Source organism: Colletotrichum karsti (genome assembly GCF_011947395.1).
Source record: "Colletotrichum karsti strain CkLH20 chromosome Unknown Scaffold14, whole genome shotgun sequence".
NCBI lineage: Eukaryota > Fungi > Ascomycota > Sordariomycetes > Glomerellales > Glomerellaceae > Colletotrichum > Colletotrichum karsti.
The window spans coordinates 850,548-863,972 of NW_024065914.1; the positions used below are offsets into that span (position 1 = coordinate 850,548).

At 52.4% G+C, this 13,425-nt stretch overlaps 4 protein-coding genes across 4 annotated transcripts; 2 read left to right on the forward strand and 2 right to left on the reverse strand.

The window, feature by feature from the left end:
- Positions 1 to 886: 886 nt before the first annotated feature.
- On the reverse strand, positions 887 to 4,131 carry CkaCkLH20_05188 (hydantoinase/oxoprolinase; the record flags this gene model as incomplete). Its single annotated transcript, XM_038887907.1, has 6 exons — positions 887 to 1,141; positions 1,206 to 1,634; positions 1,693 to 1,948; positions 2,002 to 2,462; positions 2,523 to 4,035; positions 4,091 to 4,131. The coding sequence occupies 6 exons, from the start codon at positions 4,129 to 4,131 to the stop codon at positions 887 to 889; spliced, it is 2,955 nt and encodes a 984-aa protein (XP_038746949.1).
- Positions 4,132 to 4,985: 854 nt separating this feature from the next.
- Positions 4,986 to 6,923, forward strand: CkaCkLH20_05189 (NCS1 nucleoside transporter; the record flags this gene model as incomplete). The annotated part of the gene is made up of 5 exons (XM_038887908.1): positions 4,986 to 5,146; positions 5,216 to 5,469; positions 5,523 to 5,547; positions 5,604 to 6,136; positions 6,193 to 6,923. 5 exons carry the CDS (start codon positions 4,986 to 4,988, stop codon positions 6,921 to 6,923), a joined length of 1,704 nt encoding a protein of 567 aa, XP_038746950.1.
- A 158-nt stretch (positions 6,924 to 7,081) lies between these two features.
- CkaCkLH20_05190 (FAD binding domain-containing protein) lies at positions 7,082 to 8,932 on the reverse strand (the record flags this gene model as incomplete). Its single annotated transcript, XM_038887909.1, has 6 exons — positions 7,082 to 7,583; positions 7,652 to 7,967; positions 8,018 to 8,189; positions 8,260 to 8,423; positions 8,482 to 8,746; positions 8,837 to 8,932. 6 exons carry the CDS (start codon positions 8,930 to 8,932, stop codon positions 7,082 to 7,084), a joined length of 1,515 nt encoding a protein of 504 aa, XP_038746951.1.
- A 2,636-nt stretch (positions 8,933 to 11,568) lies between these two features.
- CkaCkLH20_05191 (uncharacterized protein) lies at positions 11,569 to 12,813 on the forward strand (the record flags this gene model as incomplete). Its single annotated transcript, XM_038887910.1, has 6 exons — positions 11,569 to 11,773; positions 11,890 to 11,909; positions 12,002 to 12,035; positions 12,100 to 12,173; positions 12,235 to 12,611; positions 12,672 to 12,813. 6 exons carry the CDS (start codon positions 11,569 to 11,571, stop codon positions 12,811 to 12,813), a joined length of 852 nt encoding a protein of 283 aa, XP_038746952.1.
- Positions 12,814 to 13,425: the final 612 nt, after the last annotated feature.

Below are 13,425 nucleotides of genomic sequence, written 5' to 3' on the forward strand. Positions count from 1 at the left end.
AGGGTATCAAAAAAAGGATGAAGATTACAATGAGGGGAAAAGTAAGACGGTGCGAGCTTGAAGAACTTGGAGAATGAGACCGAGAAGAAATATGAGCAATGATATCTACCCCTCACTCGGCAAAACTCTCTGACGTCGCACCGAGGGGGCCTGCGCCCTTTATCACCGGCAACCAGTTCATCGGGTTGGAGGGCTTCGAGGGGGCTCGAGGGGGCATTGTCGAGCTCGAGGCAACAGATGGCGTGCTCAGGGACCCATATCGCGAGCGCTCGTCCGATGACGCGAGACAGTATGGATGTGGGGTTCGCCGATCGGGATGCCCCGCTCCGCCGATGTCGTGCTCCGTGTACACGGCAGACGGAGCCGGGGGTTTGTTTTAGACTTTTTTTTCTTCCGCTTTTGTTGTGTTCAGATCGTTCCATTTGTTTCCCATCTTCGCTTCCAACTTCCCATGCGCGAGAAAGCTCCGATTGCGCCCGGTGATATGGGTCAATGGAAACTTCAGATCGCGCGGCATGGAAGCACCGGCTACCCCAACGTCTCCTCACCACACCATCTCGCTGAACTAGCATGCTTGCGTTATCGCATCCTGGTACCTTTTACTGCCAATTGACGTTGAAAACCCCTGTCGATGCTTCAACGGCGTGAAAACCTGCGCTCCCATTGTGGAAAGCAACACGTGTGAAGGGCACACGTGACACACCTCATCTGCCGAAGGAACACCCCGCGGTATTGGACCAAGTCCAACGCATTTACATAATAACGTCTCTTGGTATTTCATGCTCCACAGGTGGTAGTGGTGCGCTTCTGATGATTCTTTTCACCCAGGTCTATGACGTTCTCATACGTTCGGTACGCCTGCCTACCCTCATCAAATGTTCAACTCTTACGAGCTGCCACCGTACTCCTCGATCACGCTTCTTGGCTTCCTGAATTTTCCAAGTGGAACGTACTCCAAATCATCCATGCCGAATCCTTTAGGTCCGCCGATTTCGATACCTCTTTCCGTAGAGGTCCACTTCTCGGAAGCAGTGATGCCGAGGACGACAACAAGAAGACCGTAGCGATACTCTTGAGTGCCAAGGGCCTCGCCATTCTGAGCGTCGATAACACAGACAAGATCAGGTACAATAGTGAGAATCTTGTCGAGAAGTTGTCAGTCAGCAACCTGGACTCATGTTGGATCCAAACCATCGGGGACTTACCTCTTCCTTCCCCTCAGCATCAATCTTCTTGGCGAGAATGTTCTCATTCTTGAACGGAATCTTCAGCTTCTCCGCTCCCTTTTCACTAGTGGACGCGCCTTCAATGATGACCTCGCCATACGCGTGTCCCATTCTCGTCACCCTCTCGACGCCCACGATCTTACCCCTGAAAAGCACTCTCGCAGATTCCTCACCTCCCACTTCATCCACGATAGCCTCGGCAACCTTGTCGACTGTGTTGCTACAGCGCGACAACGCGACAACGCGACCGATACGCCAAGAGAGCGAGACGGTATTCTCGACGACCCAGGACTTGGTGTCGCGGCCGCTCACGGGTCCTTTGGCGCAGCCGACGTGCGATCCCATTTGCGACAGCGCTGCACGGAAAGCGCGCTCCGCGTCGAGTTCGGTGCGAGCTTTTGTCATGAGCTAGAAAGTATTAACTGTCAGTAACTGGAAGTCTGCACGGGATTGGCGAGTGACATACCATAATCCTGCCGTTGCCATCCGAGATGCATGATGGAATCATCGTCGCCTTCTTTTCAAATACTACCGGCGTCGTCTGATGCGAAATGGGGTATGCGCGGCCCATCCAATCGCCATCGATGGCCGGAATATCCAGATTCGTGCTCGCGCCGAGAATTAGACCCTGTAGACCATTGCCGCCACCGATTTCGAGAGAAATGACGGCTGTTGGCTTAGTCTTGAGGTATTCGTAGAGTTCTCTCTGTGACTCCATGATTCTTGATAAGCGAATTAGTAAATATCACATATTCAGAAGAAACAATGTGCTAACTCATCACCGTATGGCTTCTCAATCGAAACTTGAGGAGATCCCTTCCCACCGCCGCAAGCCACGATATCGTCATCCTTGAGATCCCACGGAGATATAATACGGACAGTCGCTCCATCGCGCATCATCTCGCGTAGTCGGAGCATGTGCTGATACGGCGATCCGCCGCCGCCAGTGCCCAGGATGTAGCAGCCTATCGTGATCCAATCAAGGTCGGTTTCGGAGAGAAGCCATTCCCTATTCACGATACGCGGCTTGTAAGAGTTGATGTAATCCTTGGTGTAGACGAGGGACTGAGAGGATGGTTTTGTGTCGTGGCCGTCGGTAATGGCCTTCTTCTCGAGAGGGGCGGTAGGCTCGTCCAGATAGTCATCCGGAATGGTAGCAGACTCATCGAAATTTGTTCTCGAGAAGTCGAAGTCTCCCACTGCCTTGATGATGATCCGCGACTTGTTCGCAATGTACTAGATTGGACTATCAGTGGCTGGAATCATCCGTCGACGTCGTTCGAACACAAGACTTACTTGAAGTGGGAAGCTCTCAATTTCCGCGATTGTGACGGTGTCTCTCACAGCCCCGCTCTCGACAGCTCTGTCGATAGCTCTTTGCGACAACTCCTCGATCACCCGAGCAGAGCTCTTCGTCTCGGTACTCTCGATAGAATCCACCACTCCGCTGACTCTAGCTGTGGCCGCACCAATGGCATTTGCGACCCCAGACCATTCTGGCTTGATGACTTTGCTGGCACCGGCAAGAGTATCCGGCGCAATCACTGCACCTCCACCCACGAGAACGACCGGGATATCATCTGGTGATGTCTTCATGGTGTCCACGATACGCTCCAACATCTGTTTGACCTTGGCCTTGAACTCAGGGAGGTCATCTTGAAGGCTTGAGTTCTTGACCAGCGAACTGTCTCCGATCTGGACCGCAGAGTCTGCGAGAACGGTGTAGTCAGTGGTAGTCGGAACATCTCCACCAAACACCAGTGCCTTTTGCTGAATCTGGTAGCCGACGCTCTGAGGGCCGATGGTCAAGTCCCCTTGTTCATCTCGCTGAACGATGGACCCGCCGCCGAGACCGATGCTCTTGACATCGGGGTACGAGAAGTTGGTTCTCACGCCGGAGATCTCGCTATACGCCGCGGCTTGCCTAGGAAAGCCGTTCTCTAACAGCAGTCCCACGTCAGTCGTCGTTCCGCCGATATCGACAACCATCATGGCTTCCTTCTCGAGGTTCTGTGTCAAGAAAGCAGCGCCGCGCATGCTGTTCGTGGGGCCGCTGGAGAAAGTCCTGATAGGTAGATGTGCTGCAGCACTGGCAGGGAGGATTGTACCATCGTTCTGTGTAACAAAAACAGGGCATTTGAGACCCAACCTTGCAATAGCATCTTGGAAGGAGTGAATCGTCCGTCGAGCGAAAGGCAGAATGGAAGCATTGAGGATAGCCGCGTTCTCTCTTTCGAGAAAGCCAATGTTCGCGACATCTTTCGACAGCACGACGTCAGCTTCGGGGTATGCTTCCCGAATGATCTCTGCCGCCCTCTCTTCCTGCTTGTATACGATGTCGATGGGACTAAAGATACCCACGACAACGACACTCCGGATTCCCTTTGCTCTGATGGCTTCGCACTCTTTCCGTACGGCATTTTCGTCCAACTCAGCAATGAGACTACCATCGATCTCCAGACCACCGTCTACGAGACTGCGATGAGCGCAGATGATGTCGCGCAACCGCGGCGGCCAGTCAACACCAACTGGAATGCTCGACGAGAACGGCCCACAGAGACGGAGGACTGCGACGCGCGCGAGACGGGAGGCGTCCATCTCTACAACGGCGTTGATGAAGTGTGTTGTGCCGATTGTCACGCTTGCGACGCTCGACGAGTCAACAGATGACTGTTGAAACATCTGCGTAATGACGCTGTTGATGCCATCGCTTGGGTTGGCTGTTGTACTGGTCTTTTGAGAAGCGATGATTCCGCGGTCTGGGGCTGAAGATTTGGTGGGGTCGAGAATGACGCCGTCCGTGTTGGTACTGTCGAATATTCAGTATGGCACTTTTTTTGTTCTTAGTGTGGTTGGAACTTTACCCGCCGACGTCGACTCCTATTCTTAGAGTTGGGGGTGACATATTTATGATCTTGGGAGTGTTTTGGTGGCAGACCATTCAACGAAAATGGCGATCAAGAGAGGTGAGCCCGATTTCGAGATACCGGGTGACGAGATTCGAACAATGGTACAGCCTCAGTTGGATGGGAGAACTGGGTGTCAATAAAGTTGGCGAATGAGGTCGAGCTTGGATGAGATATCGGGCGCTTTCCGACGCGGTTCCGGCATCGGGCAGCGGCCGACTACTGACCCCATATCCCCGGAGATACTCCCCCTGCCATCTCGACCTTGTTTCTATTGCTTGAATGGTCAGAATGAAACCAAATGTCAGCGACATGAATCATATTCTTTCTCTCATTCGCCCCCAAAGACCCTTGCGCCATACCATGCTTAACTTGATGTGATCCTTCGGCGTGTTTATCACCGGCATGTTGCCGGCGGGGGTCATTCCCCCACACGTTCTTATCTTCGGCGCATGGGAGCCGGGGTTCTCAATGTTGGCCGGTCCAATCGTTCGTTACTTTTCTCGCCCTCGGAGGCAAACCCGTGGAGCGACAACCGGCATTCGGAACTATGATTGGGTTGTTGTTATGTTCTGATGGATTCGTTGTCCCTGGAACCGTTTTAGGGATAAGGGACACTTACCCGGGAAACCGTTACCGAACATCGCTCTGATATGCACGATAGATAACAGAACATGCGCTGCTTTTTGCATGGAGCCGACGCCAAGATTTTTGCAAGAGCCGAAGGAATCATGAGATCTACAGGGAGCCTGAATCGGTTGACAAGATAAGATGTTGCAGTATATCAGCTTCTGGCTCCCGCCAGTTTGGTTCCTCCCCAGGTGTGGGCGACCAAGTTTCAGCATCAGCAGACATGGCGAACAAGACCTTGAAAAGGGTGAAAGAGGCTGTGGTTCTCAAGTCCGATGAGTCGCGACATGAAGAGGTCAGCGCCTGGTCCAATCGAGACCTGATTCCGTTGCCGCCTTCTCGCCGCACCTGGGGTTGGTTTAACTTCTTCGGTTCCTGGTCTTTGTAGGTTTCCCAACTCATAAGACAACACGAACGCTTGCCAAGTCCCAGATGCTGACCTCGAGTCCGCAGGTCGTCGCTCAACGTCGCAACATGGCAGACGCCGAACACGTTTCTCACGCAAGGAATGTCGGTGGGCCAAGCGATGGGTGTCATCGTCGTCTCTCGAGCGCTGTGCTGCTTGTTTGCGGTTCTCGTTGCATGGTGTGGCTTGACATGGCACATTGGCTTCACCGTACAGAACCGTTTCACCTGGGGATTTCGAGCGAGTTATATCCCTCTGCTTCAGCGCATTCTACTTAACTTCATCTGGAATGCCCTTCAGTGTAGGTTGCCTAAGCCAGCAAGCAAGAGGTGTTCAAACTAACGTACTAAATAGGTTGGAATGGTGGTAAACTGGTTACGTGAGTCGCATTCTTCTAATTGATAGCTCAGTTCATCGTCGCTGACAACTTTCTAGCGTTTGTATCACCGCCATCTGGCCCTCATTCGCGAAGATTCCCAACACTCTCAGCGCCAGCACCCCGACGACGACATACGAACTCATCGGATTCATCGTCTTCTGGGTAGTCTCTATCCCGTTCCTCTTCATTCGACCGGAGCGATTCAAGAAACCCTTCTTTGTCTCGTCCGTCGCTTGTGGTGTTGGCATGGTCGCCTTGCTTATCTGGTCTTTGGTCGTCGCCAAGGGTGTCGGTCCCATCTTTTACCAAGGCGAGAAGGTATCGTCGGGCTCACGATGGAGCATCTCATGGCTGATGATGGCGGGTATCAACCAAGCCATCGGCCAGAAAGCAGCGGGCATGACGAACAGCAGCGACTTTTCTCGCTATGCGAAGAACAAGAAGGACTACATCATTGGTACTGTCTCTGTCTACTGGATCACCGGCGTGTTCGTCTGTCTTGGTGGATTAGTTACGACTGCCGCATGCCAGAAGATCTATGGAAGCATCTACTGGAACCCCCCTGACCTTTTGATGGTCATGATGGACCGTAAGTCCCGACGTGCATTGTCAGTTACAAGGTGACGCTAACCGAACTTGAAATAGATGGCGAAGGTTCATCGGCCTCTCGCGCAGCCGTCTTCTTCCTCGCTCTCGCATTTGCATTCACCTCCATGTTCGAAAACGTCTGCTCCAACGCCGTCGCCGGAGGAATCGACCTCGCTGGCCTCTTCCCCCGCTACATCGACATCCGTCGCGGCGCCCTCATCACCTTCTTCGCCGCGTGGATCATCCAGCCCTGGCAGCTGATCAACCAGGCCGCCACGTTCGTCGCGGTGCTCAACTCATTCGCCGTGTTTCTCGCCCCGATCATGGGCGTCATGGTCTGCGATTACTTCTTCCTGCGCCACCAGAAGGTCAAGCTGTCGCACCTGTTCCACCCCGAAGGCTCGGACTACTGGTTCTGGCACGGCATCAACTGGCGCGTGATCCCGTGCTGGATCGCGGGATGGGCACCCACGATTGGCGGCCTGATTGTTAGCGCGAGGAAGGACGAGAATGCCCCCGACGCCATATACGAGTTGTATTACATTGCGTTTTTCGTCGGCTTTTTCATCTCTTTTGTGCTGTTCTATCTGGCCAATCTCGTGTTCCCGTTACAGCATCTTGGCGAAATCGACGACGAGGACAAGTACGGTACTTTTACCGCCAGCGAGGCAGCCAAGCTTGGTGTTATACCAACGGACTCCGCAGCTACTTCTGGTTTCACTAAGGTGGAGGGTATTGAGCCTCAAGTCAATGAGGTCTCAGACGGCGGTTCAGCTAGGGAGAAATAGTGGTGGGACTTCAGACGTCGATAAACAGCCATGTCGAAGCAGAAGGAATACCATTCACTGAATTTGGACAGCCACCATTTAATCTATATACCACCTTATTCCAATACTCGCACCACTGAATGCTAGTTCTGAGACATTCTGATTTGAATATGCCATGCTCAAGCCGGTAGCTTGAAGCCTGTCTTCCGCAGCTTCTGGAATACACCATCGGGATCAACCCTTGACGCCACTGACTTGATAAACGCCACGTTCTTCTCACCATAGGTCGCAATCGGGTTCTGATCACCCCAAGCGTAGTTGAGATACTTCAAGTCCTTGTACACACCCCGCCTCTTGGACTCGGCATTGATATCGTCCCGTAACTGCAGTGCGAGCGGGAGCAACTTATCCTGGTTGGCAGGTGTGTCAACGGTCAGGACAATCAACCAATTGGTCGTGGGTCCGTCAGCCACAACATCTTCGAGGCCGAGTACGTTGCCGCCGTTCTTGAGGCCCTTATCGACTATGGACTGAGTAAACGGCTGGAATTGCACGAGGACGTCATAGTCCGTGCCGTCGGGCACCGCTGCGTCCATCTTCTTGCCGTACTCTTCAAGTTTGTTGTTGACGAACTTCATCATGTCAAAGCTGTTTTTGAACTGACCAACCAACCAATTGGCACTAGTACGCAACGTGTTAGTGTCCGATGAAGATGGAGCTTCCAGAGAAGTGGAAAGAACGTAACGTACTAGAGACCGAGCGGCGTAGGACCCGTGAATTCCGGAACCATTTCGGCTACAGCCGCAACGCGGGAAGTACTCGAGATGTTCCGAATCGTCATGTACTCATTAAACGCCGGAGCATCCTGGACGGCGGCGCTGTTCGTCAGGATGGATCGCAGAGCATAACCCCTTCGTGGTCCCCAAGACATCCCAACGATGTTCTGACTTGCAGGATCCGCATGCATGTTCTCGGAGAAGTTGATGAAGGCTTCGAACAGCTGCTCTTTCACGCTGGGGTCGTACTGCGTGAGCCCTCCCCACATGTCTGTCGACTCGACAACATCTAGCAACGCTGTCAGTAGTTGCCAAGCAAAGAACGGCCCGCCTACTCACATTCATCGATCCGAGTTACGAACCCGAGGTTTCCGGAGCTACCCTTCTGAGCCTTCCACAGTTCAGGATTCTCCCGAGAATTGGCATTGACCACCGTGCCGTTGCCCAGAACAATCTCAAAGTTGGCCACCATGTCGCAGGCAAAACCATAGGCATTGGTGTGGAAAGAGTACTAAATGTACGCAGGTCAGCAATGAGGCGCGTGGTGGATGGTTTTCGAAGCCGATCAAGGGTATACTTACACCGCCGCCAGTGACAAAGCCACCGACGCCGACGACTGATGCCCGGCCACCCACGGTGGTTACGCCATGGGGTCGAAGCTTGTTGAAGACCCTTTCCCAATCGGAACCGGGTTGAATAGAGGCGATGCCCTTCTCTTTGTCATATGTGGTAGCATTCATGTGACCTGCGAATAGTGTCAGTGACTGCCCTTGACATACCATAAGATAATTGCTGATGCTCACCGAAGTCAATAGTGATGCCATTCTCAGCTGCGTTGGAACCCTTCCAGGCTGAGTGAGCACCACTGCGCATGCCAAAAGGGCATTGATGCTTCGAAATGATCTTCGCAATGTTCGACACATCAGACGTGGATGTAGGCAACACCATACACCAGCTCGCCTGCGCCGAGTTGGAGGAGTAGTACGACTCCAAACGAGAGCTGTACGCCGTGGTATTGGGGGCCAACACCTTTCCTTGGAGGAGGGGGTCTTTCGCCAGCGCGGAGCACTACCTCAAACATCAGTACTCATCCTTGAAGTCTCCAATTGTCCCGACATTCCGCGCGAGAGACAGGAAGGGAGGGGAGGCGAAACAGACGCAAACACATTTGGGGCTGCGGCCGCTCTGGGCGTAGATGCCCAGTGCCGTTGGCAGTATTAGGGCCAGGATGGCTTGACTGAGGGAGAACTTCATGATGGAGAACCGAACCGAACCGAACTCTAATTGACTCTCTCTATCACGTGGATGGGGATCCAGTGGAGTGGACTTCAAGAAGGTTTGGATGTAGTGGATGTCGAGTATGAGGTTGGGGAAGACCGAGAAGATCAGACAAGACTTGTGATGTTCCAGAAGGCTTCTGGGTTGGGACAGCGAACGAAGACCAGATGATGAATATCTGCTTTTGCGGGAGATGAGAATCGAGGCGGATGCTCTTATAGCCATGTATTTCTTATCTATTTTCGAGGACGGTGGCTGATCATGGCTTCACAAGAGAGCTGAGTCCCAAATGGCCCCGATGTGCCCCAAGAAGACCCCAAGTGGTATGAACATAGCCGCTTCCCCCAAAGGACCCCATAGCCAAGTATGCAGGCCCCAAGTTTTCAATACGACCTTGGGATACATCCAAAAGATTGAGAATATGAGCATGGGGAAGCTGATGAGTCCAGTTTCAGACAATCCTTGATAGTCTCTGCCGTCGGTAAGGCACGCGTCCGGGTAGCCATCTAAAGTTCACACCCCAATGAAGGGATGGCCCGCGCCAAGTGAAGATCCACAACGTCTGAGAACCCGTCTCTCATGTTGTGTTCAGTATTGTGTATGGGGAGGAGATCAAATTCCGAGAGGGGTCTTGGTAGTCGCCCTCGGGTTGTTGCAGATGACAGAGCTAGCATGCACGTGGTACGGGGTAGCTCGGGTGAGGGAATATGATAGAAACAACTGCATTGCGCACAGAGAGGTCTTTTCATCCCAATGCAAATTGTTTGAGCTTTTTCGCGATCATTGAGCAGAATATTATTCAGAGTCGCAACGGAATTGCATCCGCATGATTCAATACAGACTACCTCTTACTACCAAAAGCCGTTAGCCTGACTATCGCCGATCGATCAACATCTTGCCAAGACCCAAGGAAGATCTGCACCTGCGCAGCTTTCATGTCTCTAATCGTCAGCTCCAACTTGGTTCGATCTTGTCTTGTACCTTTTTTCTCTTAAGTGCCGAGCCGATAGTCGATTTTATTTGGCTTGAATGTCTACCATCAGCCCAGTCTGCTTCCTTATGACGGCTCTAGCGCTTACATTGTATTGTTTCACGGCAATCAGCAGCTCCATTAAACAACTGGCACTGGATTGGACGACAAATACTAGGTTGCATAGGAGATATTGAGTACATACAGACAGATACGTCGCGTCGCATTGTCACACGTCGATACCCGAAGGACTTCAAGTCACACCGCTCAACATGGAGTCTGCAGCAATATGCAAAAAGCCGTGGCCCGGTGATCCGCGATCACGATATCCAACGAACACGGTGTTTGCGCAGGCAAAGCCGTGTAGTCTACATTGACGAGGTCGCATGTCTGGCTCCAGCCCAGTCGCCATGAATCATAACCCTAGGACGGGGATCTAGAATTGTTCCTCCACACGGAATTCATTGCACTGTGACGGGCCGGCACTATTGCTGCAGCTCGGCTCAAAGCATCCCTCGTCTCAACGTGAATGACAGGTGTGGACTCTGCATCTGTGCGGAGGCAAGTCCTGCCAATACTCGTGGCAAGCGGAGCCTAAGCTCGACCTCCCGCGTTTGTATGTCGTTCGGCTAGGTAAAAATGAGATGTCAGGAAATATTTGCCCATGCTAATACTCAATCGCTACTGGAGTGCAGCGGCGGCTCTGTGCCGCCGGCTGGACACAGGATGAGTGAGTTCTTTCTCGTATCCAACAGCCCATCGCTGGAAACCTCGCGTTCGGATTGCGCTAGCTATCCCTTTTTGGTTTCGAGGGTTTCCGTCCTCAAACCATCCCATCGAATATCATCCCGGCTGGAAATATGTGCCGATGAACAGGCAAACCTAGAGCACCGAATCGTAGTAGAAACCCGAGGAAGCTTAGAACGAGTCCGGACTGAGTGCTCAGAGCCAATCATCCAACGCTGTACATCCAATGATTCGAACAACAGAGTTTACGTTGGGATCTTTACGAATTGCAGGAGGGAGCCATCAAACCCAATGCGCAGTCTCTACGATGGTCTCGTACCGCCTTCAAGAGCTTCTACCGCTTGCGAGCAGGGAACATCCAGATAGACCGGCGCCCGCTAGACATATCGACACGTGCGCCAAGACAAGGAATCTGAGTACGTGATAAACCCAAATTGAAGCTTTGACAGGTCGAGGTCACCATGATTCATGCCGTTTGATTCTCACAAGGAACGTTGATTCGAGGATCGTTGCGGGAGACAGTGTCAGCTCACACGTGGGCCATTAACATGGGGTAATTGACTTGATCGAGGAGCTCAGCGCGAACCATACCCTTTTGCCACACGTTCCGGAAGGCTTCTCCGACGGCATGGAGATAAGGTTGAGGGCGGAAGCTCACTGTGGGAGGGATTGGGCTCACGGTGTCAATTAAGACTCCGACTTGCTGGTCGCTCACAGAGTAGACGCGGAGTATGGTGCCGACCCCAGAAAGTTTCACATGAGTGGTGTATGGCTGTCGGCACTGGAGGACGACTCCGCGTGGCAGCAATATAGAGTGTGTACTCTCCGCATTTTTTTCTACCTTCTTCAGCTCTGCGGAGATGAACAAGCTGTTTTCCGGCCTCATGCAGCAACGATGCCCGAATTCCCGGTCACGAATGGCACCGTGACCTTCTCGAAGCCGCCAGACGGCTATGTGGTCGACTTCGATCATCCGCAGCGACATCTCGTGCTGGAGCATTACCTGGTGTTTGGAATCGGGGCGCCCATCGCGTTTTTGTGCCTGCTTCAGAGGTTCTACACCAAAGTTTGGCTGTCAAATGGGTTTCAGATCGATGATGGTGAGTGCGTGCGGAACGATACAAGACATCGAAGAGCTCCATTCGCGATTAGGGGCCACGGAATGTTGAGGCAGAATCAATCAGTCTTCAAGGAGTAGTTGCTAACGGAGTCGCAGCTCTCATGTGTATTGCCTGGGTGAGTGAGACGACCGTTGCTATGCCGTATTCATCTCGACAATGGTCGACGCAAAATTGGACATTGGACTTGGCTAAGACCATCGACTTCAGATCGCATCTGTCACTATACAGGCCACCATTCTGGGTAAGATATGAAATTATACCTGAGAGAGCTGGTAATGATGAAACGTGCTAACCCTGGATTTCAGAATCTATTACAGAGCAAGGCATGTGCTCCCACTCTTGGGAGATACCACTCACACGATTCGAGTCGTACTCTGCTGTGAGAAACATTAAAATCCTATGGTAATACAGGTGTAGAGCAATGTGACTAACGATATCAGATAACATTCGTTGCGGGTCCGTTGTTCGTGCTATGCAACGGTTTCAGCAAGCTGTCGCTACTCTCACTCTACCTCCAACTCTCACCGCAGAAGAAATACCGTGCCGCTGTCTGGTTGGCCATTCTATTCGTATCCGTCACCACGGGCGGCGTCGCCTTCGTCATGATAATCCGCTGTACCCCTATACGAAAGGGGTTCGATGTGAGGATAGACGGAGGATCCTGTATCGATGCGGACACTCTCTACATGACCAACTCCGTCGCAAACATTATCACAGACGTTATGCTGTTCGTCTTGCCGATGCCCATGATCTGCAGCCTTCGGATGGGGATGGGTCAGAAAGTAGGAGCGATGGCCATGTTTGCAGTGGGGTCGATGTAGGCATTTCGTGGCAACTCTCGATGAACTTGCGACGGGCTGACCTGACATACTCTTAGGACAATAATGACATCCGTCATCAAACTCGTGCTTCTCCCGCAGCTACTACGAAGCACTGATCCTTCATGGGATAGCGCTCCCGCTAACGTGTGGAGGCACGTAGCCCCTCCTATCCAGAATCAACGTATGGACACGCTCTGACTAGCAGGCAGCTTCGTGGAGACGAACCTTTTCATCATATGCGGTTCCATGCCGACGCTAAGAAAGTTCTTTCAGCATTTCACGCCTAGAATACTGCTCCGGAGCGACTCCTCTTCGATCGCGAGCCGGAAACCCTACCTAATACACGCGTCCGATCCCAGCCAGCCGCAGTCGGGTTGTCGGACCGGAAACTTCACCGGGATGAGCCCGCAGCAGATGTATCACGAAGAGCTGTTCAGCGGATATCAGGGGCACCAGAGTTTGCTGGAATACACCGGCGTGGTTATGATACCAGAATCACCTCCGGCGTCGAGACAGGGGCCGGTAATATCCAAGGCTTTGCTCTGAAAGCTTGGGGACGGGGTCCGGAGGTTGAGCGACTTGACTTATTAGAGCGAAGATTATGATACCCCTTTCATTTTCATTGAAATCAGATTTATACAAAAGTTGATGGGCGACGTGCTGTCCACCTGTAAGAAAGACAGCTTCAGACACCACAAATCCTGGACTATGCGGGGTGGGATGAGTGGGGGAGAAGAGGGGGACAATTATGGGGATTGGACGTTGAAACATGGAACAAACATGGCATGAGGTTTATCTCCCGAGTTGCAA